This window comes from Mobula birostris, chromosome 11 (assembly GCF_030028105.1).
Source record: "Mobula birostris isolate sMobBir1 chromosome 11, sMobBir1.hap1, whole genome shotgun sequence".
Taxonomy (NCBI): Eukaryota; Metazoa; Chordata; class Chondrichthyes; order Myliobatiformes; family Myliobatidae; genus Mobula; species Mobula birostris.
In genome coordinates, this window is record NC_092380.1 from 56,441,105 (window position 1) to 56,467,661 (window position 26,557).

The window sequence follows — 26,557 nt, forward strand, 5'->3', positions numbered from 1 at the left end:
TGATGGTGCTACCTCCCTGAAAAGAGTTTTTGCAGGGTGGGATGTGTGAAGAGGGACAACTTGACTGGGCAGGAGGAGAAGAGCACAAACTGGGACAGACCGTTAACAGAAGAGGATATTTGAGTAAATGTTGAGATTTCATGTCTTCTGTGTCACAGTAGATGTAGTTGTAATTATTATAATATAATAACTAGGGGGCTGGAATGTACATCTGCGTTGCTGTGGCCATTGAAGTACTACCACTTTAACCCTGGCTATCTTGGCTGCAATTTCTTTTCACAACATTTCGCAACATTTTCCTCCAAGGCATACTTATCCCTGAATTTGTTTTGTATTCTGAGCATATATTATGGTAACTAGTCACATAAGTTGGGGTGGGGTAAAAGAGAAGGGAATAAATTACATATTCTTGCTTATTTTATGGCAGTTTGAGGCCCAGAACCACAGAGGTCACATCTTTGCTGACCATTTAATATCGCTTCAAGATGGTATGTTTGCTAATTGCTGCTAAAGGATGGCAATAAGGAATTTGATTCTTTGGAACAATCATTTCGTTGGAGCTGAGGGCGTGCCATGCGAGTATAATAACCCCATGGCGGTCACAGGCCAGGAGCTATTGTTTTGATTTTGGATTAGTTTTTGCCATTACAGATTCTACTAGTCACACAGCTTCAGAACTCTAACAGCCTTGGTCCAAACAGGCAGCAAAGAACTGAGTTCTGGAGGTGAGATGAGATGAGAGTGCCTGCACTTGACATCAAGGCAGCATTTAGCTGAGTGTTGCAGAAAGGCGAAGCTGGTGTCAATGATCCTCAAGGGGAATGATACTCCAATGGACAAAGGAAGATGGTTGTGGTTGTGTGAGGCCAGTCATCCCAGGTCCAGGGCACCATCCCAGGATTTCCTCAAGGCAGTACCCATCTACGTGCTGCTCTTTAATCGGTGGCCTTGTTTCCATCATAATTTCAGAAGTTAGGACGCTTGCACAATATTCATTTTCATTCGCAACTCCATAAGAAATTATACAGAATACCTGGACAACATTCAGGGATGAGATGATGAAACAAGCAACTCTTCTGTTTAGGAATTCAAATAAACTTCGAATTGTGTGCAAACTTTGTTAGTTAAGTGGGTCAGTAGTGAATGTTATCTTAACCTTAATCCACTAATTAAAAGTAGCAGAAGATGCAGTAAGAGACTTGCAGAGCGAGCTATGAAGATCAGACTGGTATATGTAGGGGGATGATGGAGTAGAACAAATAGCAAAGCCCAATACTAGAAGGTGTACATTTTGGGGGAGAGCAGGCAAGTTCAAAGAAAATGTGTGGGGCAAGGTTTTTTAACAGAGTGGTGAGAGCCAGGGTGGTAGCGGAGGCAAAAAAAACAGAGGCATTTCGGAGGCCCTTAGTAGGCATATGAATGTGAACTGAATGGAGGGACATGGGCATCGTGAAAGCAGAAAGGATTCATATGTTTGGGCATTAATTACTAGTTTAATTAGTTCTGCACAATATTGTCCTATGTTCTATATTCTAAATGAAGCGTAGTGGAGAGATTGAATGTACAAGTGAGGCAAGAACATTTGGAATTACCTTAAGAGTGACAGTACACAACAAAATAGTCAATATTTAATAGCAACTCAAGTTTTGCTTTGACAAATGATTCATTACAAAGACCTAAAACATGATAAGAAAGATGCGAATTAGGAGGAAAGTATGTATCTCACATTCAGATGAAGGAAATTCCCTTGGAATTTGCCAAAAAAAAAAAGCAAGCCAGAAGTTGATAATGTTGAGTATGAATCAGAATGGGTAAAACGCTATACACCTGTGAGGATGAGAGCCTGTAAGCATGACTGAACAGGGCATGAAAACAGAAATCATAAGCATAGTTTGGTTGTGGATTTCTAGGGCCAACACACAGGAGAGGGCATCCTGAGCTTGGAGCTCAGTTCTAGTCCAGTCTGATCAACTGAAGCCAGCAGCAGGTAATATTGAAACAGGTTGCAAGTGCTTACCTGCCTCCTGTCCTTTGAATAAATGTTATTGACTACATCACTTGCCCATTATTCAATCCCATTATTATTGTACAGAAGTTTGGGTAACACTGATAGTAACATTCATGCCTCGGAAGTGTCAGGCAGTAACTATTTCCACCTTATATCAGATATTACCATTGCAAAGTATTCCACCATCAACATCCCGCAAATCACATGGACCAAAATATCAATGGGATTAGCTAGGTAAATGCCAGGGCTACGAGAGGAAGTCAGAGGCTGGAAAATTGGGGTAAGCCTCACCATCTGTCACCAAAGTTCTTCCACTATCAACGAGGCAAGAGGAAAGGAATAATGATTCTCCTTCCCTGAATGAGTTCAGCTCCAATAACATTCATGGTGCTCAATGTCAGCCAGAAACAACCATCTCATCACCACAGTAAATATTCATTCCCTCTACCAGTGGTACACAGCAACCGATTGCTTACAAACAATAAAATGCATTGTGCTTACTCACTTTGGCTGCTCCAGCACCAAAGAGCAAAATGTCAAAGCCAGCACTAGGGTTATGTGCTGGAAAATGGGATTAATTATGAATAGGTGCCCACTGGTCAGCATAGATGTAGTAGGCTGAATGGCCTGGCTGCATGTTAAATAACACAAAGGAACCCAGCATAAATAGCAGAAAGAGCGCACCATCTGACAAATTACTCAAGCACTCTCCCCATTACAACCAACCTGTGACAGACTCTGGGGGATGGACGCTGACCTCATCAGATCTCAGCACACACAGAACAGAGTGAAAGCCAGCCACCTTTGACTCCAATGGACTGCCTAAGAAAATAAAGGCATTGACAGACCCCCTTCTTGCCAAATCTGGACAAAGGCAGCAGCTGCATGGAAACACCAGTCCCTTAAGGTGGCCCTGAACATCCTGACTTGGAAGTGCATTGATAGAACTTCCTATCCAATGGCACTGAAACAGTACCATTCTCAAAAGTACTGCTGTGGTTCAAAGTGATGACTCACCAACATCTTCTTAAGAGTATATAAAGACAGCTAATAAATTGCCAGAAATGCCCACATTCTGAAAAATGAATACTTCAAAAATGCACAAAGAATTCATAACAATACAAGCTAGAATGCACTTAATATCCATTTTAAATGTTTAATAAGCACAAGGCAAATCTTGGGCAAGCACTGCTCTCTCCCTGTTGCACTCTTAACTACAGCTCATGGTACTGAGTGACCTCTGCTTCCTGAGGTTTGGCACACTGCTCTGTTTCATTCACCTTCTCTGTCACCCTTCAGTGGATTACACGCGTCCCACACCCTACAATTCTCTTTCTGTTCTCACTGTTGTGAACTGCCAGCAGTTCTACAAATGTCCCTTGCATCAACTCTCTTATCGTTTTGTTCCTCGGGATTTATCCTTCACCCTCTCCTTTCCTCCTTTGCTCCCATTCCTTTGGTTTTACACCAAAGGCTTTTATGTTAGGTCATTAGGCATCCTAGGGACAGTTATCTTCAGCCTAGGATGATGCCTTGCTGCCAGATGAACTTGTACTTCCAATTCCATTAGACAGCCTTGGTCTATGTTGTCCCAGGGACAGCTATCTCCAGCCCAGATGCTTATTCCCCAAGCAGATCCCTTTAGCCCATCACAATCACTTCATCAATTCCACCCTCCATTCATACCCAGAACTTGACTCAATTGAGCCAATCCATGTTTCAGTAATGCATGATTATATGCATATTTTGACTGCTGTACACTCCACTCTTTACTCCATCATTGTATGTTCTGTATCTAGTTCCTGTTGCTTAAGTCACACTGTTCATTACTTTGTCTTGGGTCCATGTAACCTCCCAAGCCCAAGCCTAACCTATCAACAGCACTCTTCAACTATTGTACTGGCTGAAATCTGCCTTGACCAAGCCCATAGATACCCTGGCGTTGACACTGACATTCTCTGAAAGGGATCCTTAGGGCACTTATTATTGTTTTCCTATGAACAATCCCAATCATTATTATTTCACCCACTGGAGTCTCTGCTCTCTTCCACACTGTCCACAACTGTCCAAACCATAATGGAGACATTGGAGACAATATGCCAATCTTACTTACCATTCCCCGTCTCCTTCTCCTCATCCTGCCCTACTCATGCTATCCCTTTGTTTTTCCACTCTCAGTTTCCTGTTGTAGTCTCTTCACTGAGCTCCTATGTCTCCAAAACAATTTGATTCCAGCTCCCATCACCTTCAAACCTCTGAAACCATCCTCCCACCTGACCCAAATCAGATAGCATCACATGCTGCAAAAGTGAAGCAAAAATGGAAAATGCCGGAGATAGTCAGCAGGACAGGCAGCAGCACTGGAGACCTTTCAGGTTGATGATCTTTCATTAGAACCGGAGAAGAGAGAAAACATGCCTGTTTTAAGTTTCAGAGTAACAGAGAGATGGAGGGAGCAACCCAATGCCTGTGATAGACAGAGACAACGGCAGATGGAGGGGGGAAGGAGGCAGAGGGGCAGAGACAGACACAGAGAGAGCGAGAGAGGCAGGCACAGAGGGAGCGAGAGAGGCAGGCACAGAGGGAGCGAGAGAGACAGACACAGAGACAAATGGGGGCAGAAAAAAGCAAAAAAAAAATACAGGAAGAGTGAGATGGAGAGCACAGCATTTACCCAAAATCTGACATAAACGCATCAGCTGAAAATGCTCGGCATATCAAGTGAGGAAACCTGAATTTGTGTTAGAGGAGGATAACCCTCCTATCGTCCTAAACCACACCTGACTATGCTAGACACTAGACACTAGAATACTACAGCACAGTAAGGCCTTTTGGCCCTTGATGTTGTGCCGACCCATATATTCCTTTAAAAAAAAGTACTAAACCCACACTACCCCGTAATGCTCTATTTTTCTTTCATCCACGTGCCTGTCCAAGAGGCTCTTAAATACTCCTAATGTTTTAGACTCCACCATCATCCCTGGCAAGTCATTCCAGGCACCCACAACACTCATAACTGTCATAACTGCTCATGACTGCTCATAACTGTCCTCAAAACACACCATCAGGCATCGCCTCTTATGATCTTCCTTCATTTTCTTCTGTAGCTCTGCCTAGATACCTCCCGGTCTCCCCTCATCCCCATAAAAAAAGAGCAGCAACCTACTTCTCTATGCAAACATCATTCTATCTCCCAATTTAATAAATGAACCAACTCTCAGTTTTCTAATTGTCATCGTTGGATGGTCATTGGAAGCACAAATGTTGGATGACATTCCCCATCTCTTCCCTTCCCCCTTGAAGTACAAAGCTATCTGTATCTGTAAATGTAAATTACATTAGAACTCATCATAAGTCAAGAATCAATGCCATTATAAATTAACTAATATTTACTTCAATTTTATCTCAATGTATTAGTATTTATTTCCAAAATCAGCACTAGTTGTTTCAGTTCCTTTCAATGTGTCCCCACTTCTTCCATCTTCATGTTTTGAAAAGCAGTTTTTTTTTCATCTGTTTAGGATGGAACTAAAATTACAGGTAATGCAAGATGCTACAATACATCTTGATTCACCACACAGCTAAGATAAAGTAATCTTGTTTGGAGTACAGGATAAGGGTGCAATAAGATATAATCTTCATTAATTATAAGGTTGGTCCATGATTTTAATCTTTTAAAGTGCTTTCAATCTCCACTAAAAGGACATTCTCAAACAAGTTAAATGGCTTATCAAAAGAAGTTGAGAGTCAGGGCTAAACTCCAAAACTTATAAATATATGGATGCCAATTGCTCAACAGCCAGCAAATTCGGAAAATAAGCAGCCAATGAGATCGAGTTTACTGTGGTGTTGGTTAAGACCACCAGGAAAAATCTCTGCAACCCTTCCACCTGAGCAACTGAGCAATTTATCTGAAAAATAGCAGCTCCAATAACTCAGCAGTCCCGCAAAGTTGCACTGAAATGGCTGCCAGTTGTCAATAAACCTAGATGCTAATGCTGAATATTATCTGGGTAGGATCGAGTAGGCAGTGGCTGGCATAAAACATTCTCTATTCAAGTAATCTATGTGGGCAACTGCTGTAATTCTGATCATAGGACAGGTTTATAGATGGCTCAGGCAATTTTTAAAGGCATATTTTATTTTGATTGCCACTTAAGTTTTAATTACACCTCACAACTACATCACATGTTCTTGTACACTGATAGTTTTCTTAGTTTAAAAAATAGGCACGTTAGAAGTCCACAACGCCTTTTTTTGCTTTAAAAAAATCAAGGGGAAGGGAAGGAGGGAAGAGTTAGATTAAATTCAGTGTAGTTTGAAAGCTCGGCACAACATCACAGACCAAAGGGCCGGTACTATGCTGTACTGTCCTATGTTCTATGTTCTAAAACCATGCCCTCCATGTACAAATTTAGAACAGGGTAGATTTCTGTCAATTTTCATTAAATCCAATGACAAGTAAAAATCGGGAGAAATGCAAGCCAGGTACAAAAGTACCAACAGCCAGTGAACTGTCAGAATTGACCCTAGTCAGAGTTGGCATTTCAGGTCAATGACCTCTTGACCCTTCATCCTTTCTGCCTAAGCTGCTGAGTATTCCCAGCAGTTTCTGATTTTATGGATGCAGAGTACACTGAGTGTTTGCATTGCCTCCAATCAGCCAAACACGTCCTATGAAATCTGGGCTTTGCAGAGCAGTTTGCAGGTATTAAAGTATTATTCGAGATTTTTACATTGCCATGTAGGGAACCAGGCAATGTCTGGTTTTGTCTGAGGATCCAGCTTAAAAACTCCTGTGCTTTCTTCAAAATTGTGCTGTGGGTTCTTTAATGAGAGCTGCTGGTTTAACATCTGGTCCTTAGATACTACCTCCAGGGGAGCACCACTCTGTCAATGCCTACTTTTAACGTCAACGACTTGGTGCTCAAGCTTCCATAGTAGGATTTGACACAGCTTCTGATACGAAAACTTGGGTGATCTACCCAATGCAGGCTGACACCTGGGACACAATGCACAGAACATTTTTAATATAATATTTCCTTTGCTGTCCTCAACTCTTTCAAAGTTTTCAGGAAGTAGACCATCTTGTCTCCACGAACACCTAGGACTGGATGGCCAAACTTCAGCCAGAAACTTTCACACACATTTCACCATCATAATAAATAAAAATAATCTTCTAACAATAAGATTGGTCGCATCAAAGGAAAGTTGCCTCCAAAGAAATAGCCTAACATTTACACTACCTGCATGTCTCTCTTCGTAATGAAGCCCTTCTCCTCTTTGTCACAATGCTGGAACAGTTCGCGAGCCTTTTCCAGAGTTTCCTGTAGACTGTTGTGTTCATTAAGATTCACTCTGAAGTTCTGGATCGTCCCTCCAGCATCTGGATCCATTTCACCGTCAGGCCACACATCATCTGATGTCGCTTTCTTTCTGGACATTGTCTACTCACTGCTCCAGCCCAGCACCCAGTGAGTGTGCCACTGTGAGGAACAAAAACAGTGCTTGCATCATTCAGTGAAGCCTCTAATATTAATTAGCATCACATAGCAACAGCCCACTTAGTAGTGGTCTGAAGGCTTTCCGAATATTGCAGTTAATTAGCCTCATTTTGTATCAAGCAGTACAGTAAAAAGGGCTACAGAAGTGGATCAATAGTTGTTTTAAAATTCCAAAACTCCATGAAATTAGGGAACTGACACATTATATTCTAAAACAATGCAAGTTGTTCATTGTAAGGAGCAACAGAGAGGGAATATAGGATCAGGAGTAAACATTAAACATTTCTACTTCGACCTTAACTAATTCCAACTACATCTTAAATCCAAATATCTGCCTCGGCTCTACAACTCCTTTTCCCTGGGTCTGACAAAAAATCTAGTCATCTCTAAGTTCTCACATTTTCAATTTACCTAGCATTTGACAATGAATTATTTCAGATTCCTACCACTACATATTGTGCGAAGAAGTGTTTGCATTAAACACCTTTGAATGACATAGCTCTAAACTTGCTGCTCCTTAATGAAAAGAGAAGAATTCTCAGTATCAAAAGATGTGGAACTAGGGAGCTAACCTTTGATGTTTTAGCCCAAAAATGGAAGCGGAGAGAGTATTTCAAACTCATGAGAAAACATTTATGTGAATTTGATGCATGAACAAGGAGCTTAGTTGCTTAACAGACATAATTATTTCCTTCCACTAATGGATGATTTATTTGTTGTTGCTGTTTTAAAATGGTGGGAAGGCCTTCCATTTTAAAAGGGGATGATGAGTTATGGTGTATTCGATTATCATTAGCCCAGGCTGATGTAATTAGATTTTGATTTATCGCTGTTGAATGTACTGGATGCAGTGAAAACTGCTGTGTTGTATGGTACCCATACAGATAATTGAGGTAGTATAAAGGTAGAAGGAATAACAGAATGCAGAAATAGGGTTATGGTTACGTTTTCACAGAACGTACAGTGCAGACGGAGAATAATATGCAGGACCATGACAAGATAGATTGTGAGGTCAAGAGTTCATCTTTAACATACAAGAGGTCCATTCAAGTGTCTAAGTGGAAGGTGGTGGTGGTGCATATTTTCAAGCTTTTGTTATTTCCTGCCAATGGAAGAGGATGGGGGTGGGGGGAAGAAGAGGGAATAACTAGGTGGGAGGGATCTTGGATGAGGTTGGCTGCATAATGGTAGCTTTTCATGTAGCAGGAAGTGTTGACAGATTCAGTGGAGGCCAGACTGGTTTCCATGACTGAGAATGCCCACACTATCTGCAATTTCTTGCCGTCTTGGGCAGAACAGTTGCCATAGCAACCTGTGATGCATCCAGATAAGATGCTTTCTGTGGTACATCTATAAAGTTTGGTAAGGGTCAACAGGGATATGCCCAACTTCGGAGGAAGTACAGGCGTTGTTTCGTTATCCCTGTGACTCCAACTCTTGGAGGCACAAGGTATTGAGTATCTTTGTGGTACTCACTGTATGTGTCTGCCTTCTCCTTTATCTACTAAGGGTGCTAAAATACCCAACCACATAAACTTCATTAATGCATTAGCCTGAGCAGGATATACAAATTCTTAAGTCTAGAAGAAAATAAGGAGAAGCTCATAAGCTAAGATGTTTTTTTCTGTCATTTTAATCCAACTGCCATTAGATTTTTGAACCATGCAGTACTTAAGATATCGAGCAATTCAAAGGTGCTGAAGTGAATTAATCCACATGTTAAGATTCTATAACAATGGGCATTATAACACCAAACATATTTCGTTAGGTGCTCTGTCACCCAGCTAGTAACATGGGGAAAAGAAATGGTCTGGAGACTGTCTCTAGCAAACTTCATTCCAGAAGAATATTTCGTGCTACAGTGACAGGACATCTGACTGTAAATGAAATTCCATAAGATCATAAAATATCGGTGCAACATTAGGCTATTAAGCCTGTTGACTTTGCTTCATTGCTCAACCGCAGCTGATTTTCAAAGTACGAAGTAAATTTAATATCAAAGTACATATATGTCACCATATACAACCCTGAAATTCATTTTCTTGCCGGCATACTCGATAAATCCAATAACCATAACAATCAACGAAAGACTGCATTGCAACCTCATTGTCTTCCCCTATCCCCCTTACAAATCAAGACCCTATCAATCTCTGCCTTAAATACACCCAATGACTTAGCCTTTACAGCCCTCTATGACAACAAATTACAGACTCATCACTTTCTGGCTGAACAAATTCCTTCTCATCTCAGTTTTAAAAGGTCTTCCCTTTATCCTCAGATTGTGCTCTTGAATCCTAGGCTCTCCTACTATTGCAACCATCCTCTCCATGTCCACTCTATCCAGGCCTTTCAGTATCTGGTAGATCCCCCACTCGTGCGTCTGAACTCCATAGTGCACAGTCCCAGTAACAATAGACAATAGACAATAGGTGCAGGAGTAGGCCATTTGGCCCTTCGAACCAGCACCGCCGCTCACTGTGATCATGGCTGATCATCCACAATCAGTATCCAGTTCTGCCTTATCCCCATAACCTTCGATTCTGCTATTTTTAAGAGCTCTATCCATCTCTTTCTTGACAACAAATACTCCTCATATGTTAAGCCTTTCATTACCTAGCTCTTCTGGACCTTCTCCAGGGAAAGCAAACTCTCTCTTGGATACGGGGCCCAATATTACTCAAAATATTTCAAATGCAGTCTGATCAACACCATGCAAAGCCCAATAGTACATCCTTGGATATAATTGGGATACAACAGTACATTTAGGGGTACAACTCCACACCACATCCTTTAATAATATTTCAAATTTGATAAGTAATAATGCAAGCTTTCCCTTTCTCATTCAGTTCAACATCAATGTTCCTTCTTGGAACACATTCTTCAGCCAATACAATTCAACTGCATAACCTTAAACATGAATGAAAGCTCATCTAAAGTCATGAATAAAACTGAATGGAAACTGTCCACTGAATCAATGTTTTGTTCAAAGTTCTTCTTATTTTATTATCTAAGTATATTTTATTATCGAACTACTTATATGCCACCATTTACAAACATGAGATTAATTTTGTTGTCAGCATAATCCGTAAATCCATAGAATAGTAACTATAACAGGATCAATGAAAGATCATCGAAAGCACAGAAGACCTGTGCAAATGCAAATATAAATAAATAGTAATAAATAACGAAAACATGAGATAATGAGGTAGATAATTTTTACCTCATTAAGAGGTTGTAGGAACATTTCAATGATGGGGCAAGTGAGTGTAGCTATCCCCTTTTATTCAAAAGCCTGAAGATTGAGGGTAGTAACTATTCTTGAACCTGGTGATGCGAGTCCTGGGGCTTTTGTACCTTCTACCTAATGGCAGCAGCAAGAAAAGAGCAAGGCCTGGGTGACAGGGAGATACTGGTTCTCATCCTCCATAGATTCTAGGAGAGGTCCCAGAGCCTGGAAGGTAGCAAGGTAGCCCCATTAGTTAAGAAAGAGGAGAGAACCAGAGACCAGCTGGCCTGACCTACATAATAATGAATGCTAGAACCTAATATTAAGGAAGCAATAGCAGGACACTTAGAAAATAGTTTGATTAGGCAAAGTCAACATGGTTTTAATGAAAGTGGAAAAGTATTTGATAAATCACTTAGATTTTTTTGAGCTTGTAACTAAAGCAAAGACCAGTTGCTATGATCATCTGCTATTTCAATGTCATCTGCCTGATTACCATACAGACAAAGCTCAGAATAAATTTGCACTTAATTTCCCTTTGATATCTTGTTTGTCCTCAGATCTAAACCTGTTGGTAGCACCACAAAAATTCTCCCTTGTCAGCTGGAACAGCCACAGCCCTCCAATGTAGATCCACACACCAATGCATTCTCCACAATTAGACAAAGCCATTCTCCAACGGTTACAGTGACTATGACATTTGATCAAGTTCTCAATTTGTTATCAACACAGGATTCCTGAACAGTTCCAGACTAAAATAGGGATGGGAAACTTATAGTTTTAACTCACAGATCCAACAGAATGAGGAAAGATATCAAAGTACTCAATTGCCAAGAAGGACCTTATGATACTGTCATCAGTTTAATGAAACATCCATCATTTTGTCTATTTTTTTCTTTTGTTTCTACAGAAATAGCTGCTTTTAGACAGGTTAAACGAACAGAAAAGAATATTACAGAAGAAATGTGATGTGAACTAATGTGAAGTCAGCCACTTGGTAGAGAAAAAAAAGCAACAGTTTTTATTCAAATGGTGTAAAGGGCCATAGGTGTCCTTGAACATGAATCACAGAAAGGCAGCAAGGAGTTAGAATGGCAAACCGTATGTTGCCTATTTATAACTAAAGGAGTTGAATACATGATGAAAGATATTTTATTAAATTATACAGAATCCCTGCAAGCTCTGTCTTACATTATCAATTATACAGTAGGTCGAGTCTCCTGACCCAAACAAGTGCAACAAGAATTTATCAGATTGATTCCTAAAATGGGGCACAAGGCACATCAGCAGCTATAATTTGGACCTAACATGAATGACTCGGCTCTGCAGAATGCAGTTTCCCTTAAACTGCCAACCTTCTGGACCACCCATCCCCTGGTCTGGTTTGAGCAAGCGGAGGCCCAGTTCCAGGTCAGGCAAGTTGTCTCAGACGCCACCAGGTATTACTACGTGGTGGGCGCCCTCGACCAGGAGACAGCGGGCCGCGTTATCAACTTTCTGCGTCAGCCCCCGGCAACAGACAGGTACGAGGCACTCAAGGCCCTGTTAATCCGCACGTTTGGCCTCTCCCGCCGCACGGTTACTACATATGGACGGCCTGGGCAACTGCGCACCATCAACCCGACCCTGCTCGAGTCAGTGTGTTGTTTTCACTTGTAGCGTATCATTATGTTCATGTTGGGTCCAAATGTCCAAAAACTAAAGAAATTTGGCCTGTCCCCTAAAACCCTCACTAATTTTTATAGATGCACTGTAGAAAGCATTCTTCTAGGGTGCATCACAACCTGGTATGGAAGTTGTCCTGTCCAAGACCAGAAGAAACTGCAGGAGATCGTGAACACAGCCCAGCACATCACACAAACCAATCTTCCGTCCGTGGACTCACTTTACACTGCACGCTGTCGGAGCAGTGCTGTCAAGATAATCAAGGACACGACCCACCCAGCCAACACACTTTTCGTCCCTCCTCCCTCCGGGAGAAGGCTCAGGAGCTTGAAGATTCGCATGGCCAGATTTGGGAACAGCTTCTTTCCAACTCTGATAAAACTGCTGAACGGATCCTGACCCGGATCTGGGCCGTACACTCCAAATATCCGGACCTGCCTCTCGGTTTTTTTGCACTACCTTACTTACCATTTTTCTATTTTCTATTTGTGATTTATAATTTAAATTTTTAATATTTACTATCGATTTGTAATCCAGGGAGCGGGAAGCGCAGAATCAAATATCGCTGTGATGATTGTACGTTCTAGTAGCAATCGTTTGGTGACAATAAAGTATAAAGTAAAGTAAAGTAAAGTATATTCCATTAGGGGTTTGAAAAGATTTGGTAAGTCAATAAAGACTTTAGCAAATTTCTACAGATGAACAGTCAAGGGCATCCTGGCTGGCTGCATCACCACCTGGTATGCAAGATCAAGAGTGGCTACAGAGGTTTGTATTGTCAGCCAACTCTGTCACAGACATAACCCTCCCCACTATCGAAGACATCTTGAAGAAGCGGGGCCTCAAGACCATCAGCTTTCAGGACATGCCCTTTTCTCATAACTACCATCATGGAGGTGACACAGGAACCTAAAGACTGGCGCTCAACAATTCAGGAATGGCTTCTTGCCCTCCGCTCTCAGATTTCTAAATGGTCCATGAATACTACCTCAGAATTCCACCATAATTTGATGAAGAAGTCCATGAGCACAGTAAAGTTCAAAGTTTCTCAAATGTCCCACATCTTACGCAGACGGGAGAAGGAAGAAAAACTCTCCCTGCAATGCCGACCACAATCCGACTCTGAGTCACCCAAAAACTTTGAGCTCTGATCAGCTCTCCGACACCGAGTACTGAGCGCCATCTCTGTCCAAACGATTCGACCTCCTTCTCAGGCGCCAAAAGCAGGCAAGGCTGGGGATTTTGAGGCCTACCCTCCGGAAGATTCACGACCACACAGTAATGACAGCAGCAAACGGGCGTTTCAGAAATTCTTAACAAAGTTAATCTTTAACAAAATCTGGTAATTATACAGTAGCTTTAAGCTCAACCCAATGTTACAAGTTTCTATTAATAAAATAGTGCCAGTTGAGGGGCCTACTGGGTCAGGGAGACCGGAGTTTAGATAAAAATAACGAACTTCTAAAGAGAAGAGGTTTAGGAAGGGAACTCTGGTCTTTATCTCCTGTTGACATTGGAGCTATCAAATTTGGAGATGATCAAAAGGCCAGAATTAGAGTAATGCAGAATGATTAAAAAGGGTAAAGAATTTTAAAACCGCAAACACGAGGAAATCTGCAGATGCTGGAATTTCAAGCAACACACATAAAAGTTGCTGGTGAATGCAGCAGGCCAGGCAGCATCTCTAGGAAGAGGTACTTCACTCCAAGTGAGGTAAGGCCGGGTAAGTTCCTTTAAAAGGAGAATGGTCTGCAGCGGTATTTTATTTGAAGTAAGGAAGGCGGTGAGGCTGTAGCGTATTGGTTAGGTCATGACAGCTGAGATCGGCCCCGTGGTTTGTTCATCCTGCAGCATGTGGGAAATCAGGGATACTTCCAGTGTCTCTGACGACTATGTGTGCAGGAAATGTGTCCAGCTGCAGCTTCTGGCAAACCGCATTGAGCAGCTGGAGCTGCGACTGGATTCATACTGGAGCATCCGCGATGCTGAGAAAGTCGTGAATAGTACGGTCAGTGAGTTGGCCACACCGCAGGTAAAGACTACACAGGCAGAAAGGGAATGGGTGGCCACTAAACAGCATAGCAGTAGGCAGGTAGTGCAGGAGTCCCCTGAGGTCATCTCCCTCCTAAACAGATAAATTGTTTTGGATACTGTTGGGGGAGATGTCTCATCAGGGGAAGGCAGCAGCAGCCGAGTTCATGGCACCATGGGTGACTCTGCAGCACAGGAGGGAAGGAAAAGGAGTGGGAGAGCTATAGTGGTAGGGGATTCAATTGTAAGGGGAATAGATAGGCGTTTTTGCGGCCGCAAACGAGACTCCAGGAGGGTATGTTGCCTCCTTGGTGCAAGGGTCAAGGATGTCTCTGAGCGGCTGCAGGACATTCTGGAATGGGAGGGTGAACAGCCAGTGGTCGTGGTGCACACAGGTACCAACGATATAGGAAAAAAATGGGATGAGGTCCTACAAGGTGGATTTAGGGAGTTAGGAGATAAACTAAAAAGTAGGACCACAAAGGTAATAATCTCTGGATTACTACCAGTGGCACGTGCGAGTCAGAGTAGAAAGAGGAGGATATATCAGATGAATACGTGGCTTGAAAAATGGTGCAAGGGGGAGGGATTCAAATTTCTGAGGCATTGGAACCAGTTCTGGAGGAGGTGGGACCGGTACAAACAGGACGGTCTGCACCTGGGCTGGACTGGAACCAATGTCCTAGGGGGAGCGTTTGCTACTGTTGTTCAGGAGGATTTAAACTAATGTGGCGGGGGGATGGGAACAAGAGCAGAGAGATAGAGGAGTGCAAAATGAGGGTAGAAGCAAAAAGTAGTAAGGTGAAAAGTAAAAGTGGCAGGCTGGTAAATCCAGGGCAAAAATCAAAAAGGGCCACTTTTCAACATAATTGTATAAGGGCTAACAGTGTTGTAAAAGCAAGCCTGAAGGCTTTGTGTGTCAATGCAAGGAGCATTCGTAACAAGGTGGATGAATTAAAAGTGCAGATTGCTATTAATGAATATGATATAGTTGGGATCACAGAGACATGGCTCCAGCGTGACCAAGGATGGGAGCTCAGCGTTCAGGGATATTCAATATTCAGGAGGGATAGACATGAAAGAAAAGAAGGTGGGGTAGCATTGCTGGTTGGAGAGGAGATTAACAAAATAGAAAGGAAAGACATTAGCCGGGAGGATGTGGAATCGATATGGGTAGAGCTGCATAACACTAAGGGGCAGAAAACGCTGGTGGAAGTTGTGTATAGGCCGCCTAACAGTAGTAGTGAGGTTGGGGATGGCATTAAACAGGAAATTAGAAATGCGTGCAGTAAAGGAACTGTAGTTATAATGGGTGACTTCAATCTACATATAGATTGGGTGAACCAAATCAGTAAAGGTGCTGAGGAAGAGGATTTCTTGGAATGTATGCAGGATGGTTTTTTGAACCAACATGTGGAGGAACCAACTAGAGAGCAGGCTATTCTGCACTAGGTATTGAGCAATGAGGATGGGTTAATTAGCAACCTTGTCGTGAGAGGCCCCTTGGGTAAGAGTGACCATAATATGGTGGAATTCTTCATTAAGATGGAGAGTGACATAGTTAATTCAGAAACAAGGGTTCTGAACTTAAAGAAGGGTAACTTTGAAGGTATGAGACGTGAATTAGCTAAGATAGACTGGTAAATGATATTTAAAGGGTTGATGGTGGATATGCAATGGCAAGCATTTAAAGATCGCATGGATGAACTACAACAATTGTTCATCCCAGTTTGGCAAAAGAATAAACCAGGGAAGGTAGTGAACCCGTGGCTGACAAGGGAAATTAGGGATAGTATCAATTCCAAAGAAGAAACATACAAATTAGCCAGAAAAAGCGGCTCACCTGAGGACTGGGAGAAATTCAGAGTCCAGCAGAGGAGGACAAAGGGCTTAATTAGGAAAGGGGAAAAAGATTATGAGAGAAAACTGGCAGAGAACATAAAAACTGACTGTAAAAGCTTTTATAGATATGTGAAAAGAAAAAGATTGGTTAAGACAAATGTAGGTCCCTTACAGTCAGAAACAGGTGAATTGATCATGGGGAGCAAGGACATGGCAGACCAATTGAATAACTACTTCAGTTCTGTCTTCACTAAGGAGGACATAAATAATCTTCTAGAAATAGTATGGGACAGAGGGTCTAGTGAGATGGAGGAACTGAGGAAAATACATACTAGTAGGGAAGTGGTGTTAGGTAAATTGAAGGGACTAAAGGCAGATAAATCCCCAGGGCCAGATGGTCTGCATTCCAGAGTGCTTAAGGAAGTAGTCCAAGAAATAGTGGATGCATTAGTGACAATTTTTCAAAACTCCTTAGATTCTGGACTAGTTCCTGACGATTGGAGTGTGGCTAATGTAACCCTGCTTTTTAAAAAAGGAGGGAGAGAGAAACCGGGGAATTATAGACCGGATAGCCTAACGTCAGTCCCTTGTGGCTAAAGGGATCGGGGGTATGGAGAGAAGGCAGGTACAGGGTTCTGAGTTGGATGATCAGCCATGATCATACTGAATGGCGGTGCAGGCTCGAAGGGCCGAATGGCCTAATCCTGCACCTATTTTCTATGTTTCTACGTACAGTCACTTCGTCAGGACTAACTGAAAGAAGAGCTAGTAAGAGATTTGAAAGTGGGAGGGGGAGGGGGAGATCCAAAAGAATGTGTGTATATAAATAAATAATGGATGGGGTACAAGGAGGAGATGGGGCATAGCGGAAGTTTGAGAAGTCTGTGTTCATGCCATCAGGTTGGAGGCTACCCAGACGGAATATAAGGTGTTGTTCTTCCAACCTGAGTGGGGCTTCGTCTTTACAGTACAGGAGGCCGTGGATAGACATGTCAGAATGGGAGTGGGATGTGGAATTAAAATGTGTGGCCACTGGGAGATCCTGCTTTCTCTAGCGGACAGAGCGTAGGTGTTCAGCAAAACGATCTCCCAGTCTGCGTCGGGTCTCGCTAATATATAGAAAGCCACATCGGGAGCACCAGATGCAGTATATCACCCCAGCCAACTCACAGGTGAAGTGTCGCCTCACCTGGAGGGACTGTCTGGGGCCCTGAATGGTGGTGAGGGAGGAAGTGTAAGGGCATGTCTAGCATGCCCCACCTCCCCCTCGTACCCCATCCGTTATTTATTTATATACTCACATTCTTTTTCTCTCTCTCCTTTTTCTCTCTCTGTCCCTCTGACTATACCCCTTGCTCATCCTCTGGGCTTTTTTCCCCCCTCCCCCTTTTCTTTCTCCCTAGACCTCCTGTCCCATGATCCTCTCGTATCCCTTTTGCCAATCACCTGTCTAGCTCTTGGCTCCATCCCTCCCCGTCCTGTCTTCTTCTATCATTTTGGATCTCCCCCTCCCCCTCTCACTTTCAAATCTCTTACTAGCTCTTCCTTCAGTTAGTCCTGATGAAGGGTCTCGGCCTGAAACGTCAACTGTACCTCTTCCTAGAGATGCTGCCTGGCCTGCTGCATTCACCAGCAGCTTTTAAGAATTTTAAAATGATGGCTTTGCTAAATCGTGAGCTAATACAGATCCTGGATGAACAATTTCAGTTTAGACACGGGCAGAGGAGGTTTGGATGCCAACTGGTTGGCTCTAATGGAGCCTTGAGATGTAGTGCCTTCAAACTGAGATACAAGGCCATCCGTTCCAGTGAACTCCTCCAGGCCAATTAATTAGGCTGTGATTATGCCCACTATTGTCTCTCAAACGTTTAGGAAAGACATAATGAGGAAAAATATCCAAGGAATATTTTTGATAGAAGCATCTTATTCAGACTCCTCCGATGTGCGGGATAGAGCTCCAGCAGAGCATAGGCAGGATAGGAGTGTGAAAGGACACAAAGGCTCAAGCCACACTTCAGCTGCCTTGAAGGATTACAATTGTGCTTCAGCATACATGCTTTAGTCACTGCTGTCTGCTGCACAGTTTGATGAATGGGAGAGAACAGAAGAAAGGATGTGTCGTGGCCCACCAGCTCCTCAAACTAGGGGAGTAGGTAGCTACTCTGTGGCCGAAAATGAAATGTCCAATCTGGCACTCTCTCCAGTCACAAGTGGAACAACAGGAGAGCTCAGATATTCTGTGGTCCTGAGTGCAACATACATTTCTGGTAATATAGAGTGTCTACCCCTGTAAGGTGATCTACAGCTCTTTATATTTATATTATGAGTATTTGACTGGCAGGAACCAATTACCTTCTGGATCTGGAGTGTTTTTTTAAACCTGCCTTGCCACTTACAATCATCGGTGCAGATATATTCTTGGATCCTTCTAAAACTTCTTTTCAAATTGTGGCCCCTGGCTTATAATTGCTCTCCTTGTTCTTCCTGCTAATTTGTAACACCATGACCTTTGCTGTGCAAAATTTAATCTCCTGAAGCCGATACAATATCACTACACTTCTGCATTAATGAGGGAAGCTACAACTGGCATTTTGGCTGCTCGATCATACTGAGTTATCGAGACCTTTGAAGCGGTTGCAGTCTGTTGTGCTGCAATTGAGGTAGCTGCCTTCTTGAGACAAATCTTATGTGATGCCAGATGCATACAAATACAGCAACAAAACAAAACTGGATTAGAAATAGGCCAGCAGCCTCCTCATGCCTGCCCTGCCATTCAATATAATCATGGCTAGTCTACCCCAGGCCTTGACTCCTCCCTCTAGGAGGAACCTCTCCAGTCCACGATCCCCCCACTTTCACAAATATACCAGTCTTCACTTTAAATATTTATAACAATCTAGAGTCTATAATTTTCTGGATTCACTACTTTCCGCAAGAAGGAATCCATGTACAGATTTTTAAATGACCAGCCTCTTATCTTTACATCACATGCAACATGGGTTCAATTCCCACCACTGCCCGTAAGGAGTTTCTATGTTTTCCCAGTGACCATGTGGGTTTCCTCCAGGTGTTCCAGTTTCCTCCCACATTCCAAAGACGCACCAGTTAGTAGGTTAGTTAACCATTGTAAATTGTCCTGCAATTAGGCTGGGATTAAATCGGGGGATGCTGGGTGACGTGGCTTGTAGGTCGGAAGGGCCTGCCCCATGCTGTATCTCAATAAATAAATCAATAAATTTTCCCTTGTTTGAGACTCACCCACTAGTGAAAACATTTTGACACCTATCCTCTCAGGTCTGCTTCGATCTTAAACTATATGTTTTCCTAAGGCCACTTATAATTCTCCTAAACTCCAAAGATTTCAAACCCAGCTTGATTAGTCTCTCTTGATAGTACAATCCTCTCATTCCATGTAGCAAACTTCTGCCTTAAAATCAGGATGGCTGGAATTACGATCAAGCACAGTCCTGATACAGGGTCACAACTCAAAATGGCGGCCATCTTCCGCCTCTAGATGTTGCCTGGCCCACAGAGGTTCTCCAGCAGCTTGTTCTTTTTGCAGCACACCTCTTCAATTAGCTTTTGGAGAGACATGCATTTGAGTCATTAAATTTTATGAAATGAACATGCAGATGCACACCCAAGGCTACAGTTTCATATGGTTTTAGATGGTGGGATAAGGGTGACTGGAGGTACTCCTTTCTCACTTTGCATACGGACCTATATTCTAGCTGGGGATGGAAGGAAGCTGAGCCTTCACTTAGCATGCTCCTACACTTCATTCATCAACTCATCAGTTCACCAGGAACTCTCTCCGGCACCTCACAAATCAAAACTGCCTTCATTGTCTCTGCAGTCAATTAATACTACAAAAAGTTCAACTTTTGTCTCATCTGTCCACAGAGCATTGTCCCAGAAGCACTGTGGAACATCCAGATGTTCTTTTTCAAACTTGAAACATGGAGCAATGGTTTTATTTTGGAGAGCAGTGATTTCCTCCTTAGTGTCCTTCCACGAACATCATTCTTGTTCAGTGTTTTTCTTATCGTGGACACATGAACAGAGACTTTAGCATGTTCTAGAGATTTCTGTATGTCTTTTGCTGTTACCCTTGAGTTCTTTTTCACTTCCTTCATGAAGCTTATTTTAGTGCTGGGCACCACACTTCACGAACGGTGTGAAAGCTTTGAAGAGAGTTTGAAATGCTTCAAGGTACAAGGGTTTTAGTTGTGAGAATGAATGGGAAAAAACAGTTGTTTTCCTTAGAGTGTGCTGTGAGAAGATCTGAGAGAGTTAGTAAAATATTTAAAGCTGTACACAGAGTAAAGAGAGAGAAAATGTCCCCAGTGGCAGAGGAGTCAGTGCTACGGACATGGAATGAGGATGATAGGCGTGACAGCCTAAAGCGACATGAAGATTTTTTTTGTGCAGCCACTGGTTAGGAAGTGCAATAAACTGCCAAGGATATTATTGGAAGCAGGTTGAGCAGTAGTTTTTGGAAGCAAGCCCAATAAGCATTTGAAGGAAAACACCTACAGCGTAAAGGAGAGTAGGAGGGTTGAACTAACCAAGTCACTCTTACATAGATCTAATACAAACTCAACAGCCAAATAGCTCTGTGCTGTGATCTAGCAATGTTGAAAATAACCCTAGATATCTAATACTTTAAATTCTTGGCATCACCCAGATAAATCCAGTACGAAAAAATAGTGGATAAGACCCAGTCTGTCACAGGTAAAGGCCTCCCCACCATTGGGCATATCTGCACGGAGCGCTGTCACAGGAAAGCAGCATCTATCATCAAAGACCCCCACCATCCAGGCCATGCTCTCTTCTCACTGCTGCCAGCAGGAAGGTGGTAGAGGAGCATCAGGACTCAGATCACCAGGTTCAGGAGCAGTTATTACTCTTTCACCAGCAGGCTCTTGAACAAGGGGGTCAGGGTAACTTCACTTGCCCCATCACTGAAATGTCCCTCAACCTATGGACTCACTTTCAATGACTCTTCATCTCATGTTCTCAATATTTATTGCTTATTTAATTTATTATTATTATTTCTTTTTTTCTCTTTTTTTGTATTTGCAGCTTGTTGTTTTTGTTTTGGTTGTTTGTCCATCCCGTTGGGTGTGGCCTTTCATTGATTCTTTTGTGTTTCTCGTAGTTACTGTGATTGCCCGCAAGAAAACAAATCTCAGGGTTGTCTATGGTAACATATATGAACTTCAATAATAGATTTACTTTGAACTTTATGTGAAAAAGTGACTTGGCCCAAAACATTGACCATCTATTAATTTCCACAGATGCTGCCTGACCTGACATGTTACTTCCGCATTTTGTCTGTGGAACTTTATCTGTGACTTTATTGTTCAATTGAAGTTAAGTTTCTAATGCCTAATTCTAGGAAGAATAAGTGCCCTAGCTGGTGATTTTATTTATCAGCAATGAATACTGGACTGTTGGTGGAAGGAATGATAAAAGACTAAATCAGCTAGAATGTGGAATGCATTTCAAGTAGGGGGGTTTACTTTACATTTAGTCTGGCTGTTGCAAGATTAGTCAGACTGAGTACTAACGGGCTGAAATAGGGAAAAGTAGTTTCTCACTACTCTGATGACAAAAGAGAAGGTGGCAGATCCAAAATAGCTGCAGAAATAATTCTGAATATCCATAAATTTCTGTCCTTCACTCCTTTAAGGTCTTCAGATCTTCAATCTTCTGTTTTAGCTTCTGTTAGCTTTCAAGCATGTAGTGATGATTGTAGCTATATTGCACACAGCTCTAACATCTTTCCTTCAATTCCAGACTGTAAAAGGAGTCAATAAGTTAGCTGCTGAACAGCTTCTGCAGGCCAGTCCGCCATTTCAGCAATCAATAAATGGCACAGGCATAATTCATAAGTAAGGCCACATGTTTCCTAACCTTGCATACATACAGTTTAAAATATAGCCACCAATATTACTCAGCTTAACGCCTTCTCTAAAAGAGATTGAGAATCATAGAACAGTCATTTGAAGGCAAATTTTAATGCAATTAGTGGTAAGAATTTGTGTTAATTTATCATGTTGAGGTTGTTTGAAAATAGTTAATTTCCTGGAACTTTCTGACCATCAAGAGATTTTGTAATTTACTTACAGTTGGTGGGAAGTCCAACAGATACACTCAGGGCCACTTTATTAGGTATACCTGTTCATTAATACAAATATCGAATCAGCCAATTATGTGGCAGCAGCTCAACGCAGACATGGTCAAGGGGTACCATGGTAGTGTAGTAGTTAACGTGAAGCTATTTCAGCTTGAGGTATTGAACCCCGCCATCCTCCGTAAGGAGTTTCTGTACGTCCTCCCCGTGTGCGTTTTCTCTGGATCATCGGATTTCCTTGCACAGTCCAAAGACGTACAAGGTAGGTTAATCCATCATTGTAAATTGTCCTGAGATTAGATTAGGGTTATCAGGGGTTGCTGAGCAGTGCCAGAAGGGCCAGAAGAGCCAATTCCATGCTGTATCTCTAAGATAACAAAGGTTCAGTTGTCGTTCAGACAAAACATCAGAATGGGGAAGAAATGTGATCCAAGTGAGTTTAACCATGGAGTAATTGATGGTGTCAGATGGAGTGGTTTGAGCATCTCAGAAACTGCTGGTGTCCTGGGATTTTCACACACAACACTCTCTAGAGTTTACAGAGAATGGTGCAAAAACAAAAAAAACCAACAACCAGTAAGGGGCAGTTCTGTGGGTGGAAATGAGAGAGATCAGAGGAGAATGGCCTGACTGGTTCAAGCTGACAGGAAGGCAGCAGTAACTCAAATAACCACGTGTTACAACAGAGGTGTGCAGAAGAGCATCTCTGAATGCACAACGCATCAAACCCTAAAGTGGACGGGCTACAGCAGCAGAAGACCAAGAATATACACTCAGCGGCCACTTTATTAGCCTCAGGAGGTACCTAATAAAGTGGCCACGGAGTATATGAACCAGTTGGTGAACAGCACAGAGAGGAAAATTAAGGCACACGCTGTGTAAAAAAGCTTGTCACATAAATTTCCTTTAAACTTCCCCTTTCACCCTTAAAGCAATGCCCTCTAATATTTGATATTTCTACCCTGGGAGAACTTTGACCATCTACCCTATCTATGCTCTTCAATTTTATATACTTCTATCAGGAAATATGAACCACAAGTTCCCGCGATTTATCAGCATACTTCAGCATCTTATCACTTACTGTATACATCCTATCAATATTTACTTTCCTTTACCTCACTGTACTTTACTGTCGCCAAACACTTGATACTGAGCATACAATCATCACAGCGATATTTAATTCTGCACTTCGCGCACCCTGGAGTACAAATCAATAGTAAATAGTAAAAATTTAAATTATAAATCATAAATAGAAAATAGGAAAGGGAAAGTAAGGTAGTGCAAAAAAACCGAGAGGCAGGGCCGGATATTTGGAGGGTACGGCCCAGATCCGGGTCAGGATCCGTTCAGCAGTCTTATCACAGTTGGAAAGAAGCTGTTCCCAAATCTGGCCGTATGAGTCTTCAAGCTCCTGAGCCTTCTCCCGGAGGGAAGAGGGACGAAAAGTGTGTTGGCTGGGTGGGTCGTGTCCTTGATTATCCAGGCAGCACTGCTCCGACAGCGTGCGGTGTAAAGTGAGTCCAAGGATGGAAGATTGGTTTGTGTGATGTGCTGGGCTGTGTTCACGATCTTCTGCAGCTTCTTCCGGTCTTGGACAGGACAACTTCCATACCAGGTTGTGATGCACCCTAGAAGAATGCTTTCTACGGTGCATCTATAAAAATTAGTGAGGGTTTTAGGGGACAGGCCAAATTTCTTTAGCTTTCTCAGGAAGAAAAGGCGCTGGTGGGCCTTCTTGGCAGTGGACTTTGCTTGGTTGGACCAAGTCAGGTCATTTGTGATATTGACCCCAAGGAACTTAAAGCTTTTGACTTGTTCCGCTTTTGCACCATTGATGTAAATTGGGTCGTATGGTCTGCTACTCCTTCTGAAGTCAACAACCAATTCCTTCATCTTGCTGACGTTGAAGGATAGGTTATTGTCTTCGCACAATGCCACCAGGTTCTTAATTTCCTCTCTGTACTCAAACTCATCATTACCCGAGATATAGCCTACAATTGTTGTGTCATCAGCAAACTTATATATTGAGTTTGATGGAAACTTGGCTACACAATCATGGGTGTACAGTGAGTACAGCAGGGGGCTGAATACACAGCCTTGTGGGACACCGGTGCTCAGAGTGATTGTAGAGGAGAGCTTGTCCCCTATTTTTACAGCTTGGATCCTGTCTGTGAGGAGGTTGAAGATCCAGCTGCAGATCTGAATGCTAAGGCCCAGGTTCTGGAGCTTAGGAATCAGCTTATTTGGAATAATGGTATTAAAAGCAGAGCTGTAGTCAATGATGCCGAGCTGTATGGGTCCTAATGCCCTTCCCTTGGACAACATTGGTGTCGTGGAGAGGGGAGACTTGCAGAATGGGCAGCTGCTAGTCTTCCATACAGCCTTGCCCAGGCCTGAGCCCTGGAGAGTGAAGACTTTCCAGGCGCAGATCCATGGTCTCGCAAGACTAACGGATGCCTTTAAGTCAATGAAAAGGAGCCTTACATATGCTTCTTTATTCTCCAGGTGTTCTAAGGAGGAATGTAGGGCCAGAGAGATGGCATCTGCCGTTGACCTTTTGCTCCGATAGGCGAATTGCAAAGCGTCGAGGTTGACCGGTAGGCTGTGGTTGATGTGTGCCATGACCAATCGCTCGAAGCACTTCATAGCGATTGATGTCAGAGCCACAGGTTGATAGTCATTCAGGCATGCCACCTTGCTCTTCTTCGGCACCGGGATTATCGTTGCCTTCTTAAAACACGAGGGGATCTTAGACTGAAGCAAGGAGCAGTTGAAGATGTCAGCAAACACTCCAGCTAGCTCGCTTGCACAGGCCCGGAGAACCCATCCCGGGACGCCATCTGGGCCCGTCGCCTTCCTTGGATTTATCTTCAGGAAGGCCCTTCTAACGTCCACCAGGTCCGGTTCATCTGGAGGGGGCGGGAAGTTTAACTTCCCAAACTGTGATATTATTGTAAGATGAGTCCAACTGCTCTCCGAGTGTAGTGAAGAAAGAATCATAAACACGAGAAAATATGCAGATGCTGGAAATCCAAAGCAACACACACAAAATGCTGGAGGAACTCAGCAGGTCAGGCTGCATCTATGGAAAAGAGTAAACAGTCGACGCTTCAGGCTGAGACCCTTCATCAGGATTGGAACAGAAGGGGAGGTTAGAACAAGGTGGTGAGGGGAGGGGAGGAAGAAGTACAAGGTGGCAGGAGATAGGTGAAACCGGGAGAGGGGGAGGGGTGAAGTAAAGAGCTGGGAAGTTGATTGGTAAAAGAGGAGGAAGGGGCATCCAACAGGAGAGGACAGAAGACCATGGAAGAAAGGGAAGGGGAGAAGCACCAGAGGGAAGTGATGGGCAAGTAAGAAGAGTAAGAGGGAAACAAGAATGGGGAATGGTGAAGTGGGGGTGGGGTAAATACCAGAATTCGAGAAATTGATGTTCATGCCATTAGGTTGGAGTCTACTGGACAGAATATAAAGTGTTGCTCCTCCAATCTGAGTGTGGCCTCATCCTGGCAGTAGAGGAGAGCACAGGCTGGCCTGTCAGAGTGGGAATGGGAAGGAGACTCGGAATGGGTGGCCACCAGGAAATCACACTTTTTGTGGAAAGATATTCCAAGAGAGTCTCCATCTTCTTCCTAGGAGAAGCAGACTGTCCTGTACAGGAGTAGGCAAAATAATACAGTGGATATGTCCGCAAGTCCTTTCATTTACAAAAAACACAAGGTTATTTGAAGAACCAGCAATCCTCCAAACACTCAAGCAAGTGAAAGAGACAATAATCTATCAAAACGGGCAAATGAATGTTTATTCAATCTGCCCTCTCTCAGTCTGACACAGTAATCTGTTCTGTACTTTGGAATGCCTCCTGCAGGGTGATTCCCTGCAAAATTCTCCACTAATGCAACATTACAAATAGAAGCAATATTAGATGATACTGTGCTTGTTTCTCTTCTGGGCTGTTTTCAACCAATAGTTTATTGGCATAAAGAAATCAAGGAACTCAATACAGAATAAAAATAATTCTGTGTCCATATACAGGCTTGTTAAGTATTAAGAACTCTATTAAGTGATTACTGGAATTTAGAGCTATAATTTATTTCAACGGGTTAATTATAAATTTGGAAAATGAAAACATAGAATTATAACAG

General features: G+C 42.7%; 1 protein-coding gene across 3 annotated transcripts in view; it reads right to left on the reverse strand.

The window, feature by feature from the left end:
- The window catches only part of cracr2b (calcium release activated channel regulator 2B), a 168,763-nt gene that overhangs the window by 112,346 nt on the left and 29,860 nt on the right, over nt 1–26,557 (reverse strand). For all 3 annotated transcript variants that reach the window (XM_072272262.1, XM_072272261.1, XM_072272260.1), the window contains one exon: nt 7,255–7,494. In XM_072272262.1, the coding sequence (XP_072128363.1) occupies nt 7,255–7,452 (198 nt within the window). In that variant the 5' untranslated portion in view covers nt 7,453–7,494. The remainder of the gene's footprint in view (nt 1–7,254; nt 7,495–26,557) is intronic.